General features: G+C 51.3%; 1 protein-coding gene across 2 annotated transcripts; it reads right to left on the reverse strand.

Moving 5' to 3' along the window:
* Positions 1 to 1,012: 1,012 nt before the first annotated feature.
* HES1 (hes family bHLH transcription factor 1) lies at positions 1,013 to 3,511 on the reverse strand. 2 transcript variants are annotated; one of them, XM_032481877.1, is made up of 4 exons: positions 3,152 to 3,511; positions 2,914 to 3,009; positions 2,510 to 2,678; positions 1,013 to 1,935 (listed from the first exon to the last, which is right to left on the reverse strand). In XM_032481877.1, exons 1-4 carry the CDS (start codon positions 3,257 to 3,259, stop codon positions 1,385 to 1,387), a joined length of 924 nt encoding a protein of 307 aa, XP_032337768.1. In that variant the 5' UTR covers positions 3,260 to 3,511; the 3' UTR covers positions 1,013 to 1,384. The 2 variants fall into 2 exon arrangements, with proteins under 2 accessions (XP_032337768.1, XP_032337777.1); XM_032481886.1 differs by having other exon boundaries at positions 2,591 to 2,678; positions 3,152 to 3,510.
* Positions 3,512 to 4,101: the final 590 nt, after the last annotated feature.

A 4,101-nucleotide genomic window follows, 5' to 3' on the forward strand; every position in this document is an offset into this window, starting at 1 on the left:
GCGGCTGATGTGTCTGGTCTCGCAGGGCTCGTGGTTTTCATTTCCCCAACACCTGGATGCAGTCAAACACCTGGCCAAATCTGACAAAATCTGACAAGCCTTTGTGATGGGATTTGGAAGAAATTCCCTGCAGATCCTGGCACAGTTTAAAGTTGTCCGCTTTGAGTTAGGACTTGTTAAGGAGGGTTATGTGAGCTGAAACCCGAGACAACCCTTTTGCTTCTATCTGGAGCCCACATCTTGCCTGGAAATGGGGCATGACCAAGCAAAGGGGTCGCTTGCTGTTTGTATTAAAAGGGGAAGATGGCCTGTGAGCTTGCCAGCACGGCCCCCACATGCTTTCTCTATTAGAGCCAAGCACAGAAACTTATCAAAAACATATGTCTGGTGTTAATCATCTGGAATCGGGGTCCACTTGGGAGTCTGACTAGCTGTTCCTTGGCAGAAGGAATCCGTTGACCTTCTCAGCTTGCTTGAAGAGGGTGCAGAGAGGGATTTCAGATTTTAGATGCTGGTACAAGGCAATGTCTAGCTGCACCTAAACATTGACCAATTAAAGGAAGATTCCCAACACTTGAAGGCTGGAGGTTGCAGCGATTAAGAGTGTTTTACTTGGATGTTGGTGAGCTACTCCAGGGCAGACATGCTGCAGGAGCCACCCGTAAATGTGCAGTGGGTAATAGGACCAGATGAAGTAACTTCATGAATTCAGCCCTGCTCAACCTCCTTCAGAGAGAACCAGGACTTAATGACTTACCCAAATGCAACTTAAAAAGTTTTTGAAATACTTTAAGAGATTGGCCACAAATTCATCAGGGAAGCCAATCAGATGGGTTCTCGCAAATTAAATGGAATTTAGTTCAAGGAGGGTTGGTGAAAGTTTTGATGGATTAAAAAAAAAAGTTCACTTAATAACAAAAGAGCCAATTCCTGAGTTCTCAGATTAGAAGTAATTCAAATTCTGCCAAGACCTTTTTTTATCCATTATGAAATAATCAATTCTAAGACATAGTAGCCTTCACTCTTTTTTCTTTTATTATATTTTCTCAAATAAACTTCCCCAGAGGAAGATATTTTAAGAGCATTTTCAGACATCTTTGGCATCACATAAAAAAGAAATCTCGTGTAAAAAACGAAATGTCATCTGAACTTTTATAATACAAAGGCGCAATCCAATATGAACATATAAAATATATACAAATATAGTGCATGGTCAGTCACTTAATACAGCTCTCTACAAAAAAGTAACTTTAGAAATTAAAAAACCCAAAATAACCACTTAATCACAAAAGTCCTCTCTTCTATCCCAGCGTCCAAGTTCCTGTTTAGTGTCCCGAAGGAAAAGAGGTGGGTTGATATTTAGGGAGAGGGGTGGCCTGACCCCTCAGTTCCGCCACGGCCTCCATACGGAGTCCGCCGTGAGCGAGGGGCCGCTGGAAGGCGACACTGCGTTGGGGCCCACAGAGGTCCCGCTGTTGCTGGTGTAGACTGGGATGACGGGGCCGCTGTGAGCGAAGGCCCCGTTGGGGATGAGGAAGGCAAACTGGCCGTCAGGAGCCGGCACCACCTGGAAGCCGCCGAACACCTTAGCCGCCTCTCCAGCTGGGCTGCCCAGCTTGCAGGGCGCGCCGCCGGGAGGGGGCGCCGCACCCCCGGGGATGGGCACGAGCGGCGGTGGAGGCGCGAACGGCGCGTGCTGCGGGCCGCCGGGTCCAGGCGGGGGCGGCGGCGGCGCCTGCAAGGCGGGGTGCGGCTGCCCCGGGTAGGTCATGGCGTTGATCTGGGTCATGCAGTTGGCCAGGTGGCCGAGTAGCCGGGTGCGCACCTCGGTGTTAACGCCCTCGCACGTGGACAGGAAGCGGGTCACCTCGTTCATGCATTCGCTGAAGCCGGCACGGTACTTCCCCAGCACGCTCGGGTCTGTGCTAAGGGCGGCTGTGGGCCAGAAGGAGACAGACGGGTCACCGAACGGCCCCGGCCCCAAGGCCACCGCCTCCGCCCTGGGAGGTCCTTGCAGCGCGCCTCCCTGACCAACCGCCCGCAGAACTGCCTCTGGCTACCGGGGTGGGTTTAGAAAAACCATCCGCCTCTCCACACTAGCTTGGCGACCTGAGCCAAGACTCTCCCTCTCTGTTCCGTGTCGCTCAATTTAAACCGATCTCAGCCCCAGATCTGCGTCCCTTCCGCCCCCGCGCGATGTGACCTTGGATAATGCCCTTCTCCCCTTCTCTACCATCCAAGCCTTATTTCCCCTTATGCAGTGGGGGAGGAGGGAGTGCTAAACCAGATGACCCCAGGCTCCACGCAGCTTAAAAACTGCCACGGTTCTGAGTCCTTTCGCCCCACCCGCTTCCCGCATTGCCAAGCAGCCCGTCGCCCTCGCCGCTACAACCTCTCTCCCTCCCTTTCCGGAACAGTAACAACTTGGAGTTGTGGCTATAAATAAGCCCCAGACCGTGGGAACACAAGAGTGAGCCAAGGCAGTAAAATGTAGCTGAATGCCTCTCACAACCACGGGCGGAAGTCTGGAAGAAATCACCGCGGGGCAGGACGGACGCCCGCAGAGGGGGACGCGGCGAGCCGCCCTCACCCGTCATCTGCGCCCGCTGCAGGTTCCGGAGGTGCTTCACTGTCATTTCCAGAATGTCCGCCTTCTCCAGCTTGGAATGCCGCGAGCTCTGCACAGAAGAGGAGGCAAAGGAGGAAAGTGAGAGCCCCCGCCAGCAGCCTTGGACTGCTGGGGGTCCCTCCCCCCGGCCCCGGACCCCGGCTAGAGCGGCCCAGCCCTCCCGCCTCCGAGAATGCAGTGCAGGCGGGGAAGATCCCGCCGGCGGGGGGTGGGGGTTTCATTCTTAATACCTGAGAAATAGTATTTAATTTTTTAACTAAAATAAAGCAGTATTACCCACTTACATCTTTTTTAAGAGCATCCAAAATCAGTGTTTTCAGCTGGCTTAGACTTTCATTTATCCTCGCTCTCCGTCTTTTCTCCATGATAGGCTTTGAAGACTGTAGAGGAGAAAAAAAAAAAAAAAAGTCCTGAGTTCCCAAGGGACCTGCCATTTCACCCTGGGATTTTAAGGGAGAAAAGAGCCCCCCAACCCCGACTTAATTTCTTGTGGCTGCAGAGAGATACAGGTACTGCCCTTACCTTTCTGTGTTCAGATGCTGTCTTTGGTTTATCCGGTGTCGTGTTGACACTGGCTGGGGTAGCAGCCACCGGGGACGAGGAATTTTTCTCCATTATATCAGCTGGCATTTTCTGTTTTGTTTTTTTTTTTAAATCCCTAGAGAATTTTATTTTTGGAGTTCACACAAAAATACTGTTTTGTTTGTGTCCCTTTTACCTGAGACTTTAGCAAAACTACTGAGCAAGTGCTGCGGGTTTATTATAATATCTTATGGCTACTTGGTGATCGGTAGCGCAATTCCAGGACCAAGGAGAGAGGTAGACGGGGGATTCCGCTGTTATCAGCACCAGCTCCGCATCCAGTGTGATCCCCAGGCCCTGGCGGCCTCTATATATATCTGGGACTGCACGCGAACGGCTCGTGTGAAACTTCCCAAACTTTCTTTCCCACAGTAACTTTCAGCCAATAGGAGGAGGAGACACGCGGCACCGCTCGTGGACCGCGCCCCCCCATTGGCCGCCAGGCACAAGGCCTGGCGGCCAATGGCGCGCGCCTGAGCCCGGGGCACCAGAGGCTACAACGTCAATCAAAAGGATTTTAACCCTTTGCCTCTCCCTGCTGGGGTTTGCTTTAGAGAGGATTTTCTCCTCCTCGGGTTTGCTCCACTCTAGTTTTTTTCTTTTGAGGCTAGGGTCTTTGCTTCTTATTTCCGTTCATGTGAGTAACAGAAGTGCTTTGACAGCTCTAATTTGGCAGAACTAATAAGAAGTTCATTTGAAATATATTTTTTAAAAAGCCATAGAAGTATAAGGATAAAATATTATAGTTGCAGTAGTTGAAAGAAAAGGGGGGAACGCGTGCAAGGGTGTGAGTTACGGAGACACCTAAGTGATTTCCCGCTCAGACCCAGAACATTGTCGGGGGGGTGGTGAAAGTCGGCCATGCAGAAATAGGACGAAAAATTCCTTTT

Source organism: Camelus ferus, chromosome 1 (genome assembly GCF_009834535.1).
Source record: "Camelus ferus isolate YT-003-E chromosome 1, BCGSAC_Cfer_1.0, whole genome shotgun sequence".
NCBI lineage: Eukaryota > Metazoa > Chordata > Mammalia > Artiodactyla > Camelidae > Camelus > Camelus ferus.

Excerpts from the sequence above, each read along its gene's own strand:
- HES1 (XM_032481877.1), bottom strand. The coding sequence starts at position 3,259 with ATGCCAGCTGATATAATGGAGAAAAATTCCTCGTCCCCGGTGGCTGCT. Across the intron at positions 3,010-3,151 it reads CAGCATCTGAACACAGAAAG|TCTTCAAAGCCTATCATGGA; the intron begins GTAAGGGCAGTA and ends TCTCCTCTACAG. Across the intron at positions 2,679-2,913 it reads TGGATGCTCTTAAAAAAGAT|AGCTCGCGGCATTCCAAGCT; the intron begins GTAAGTGGGTAA and ends TCTTCTGTGCAG.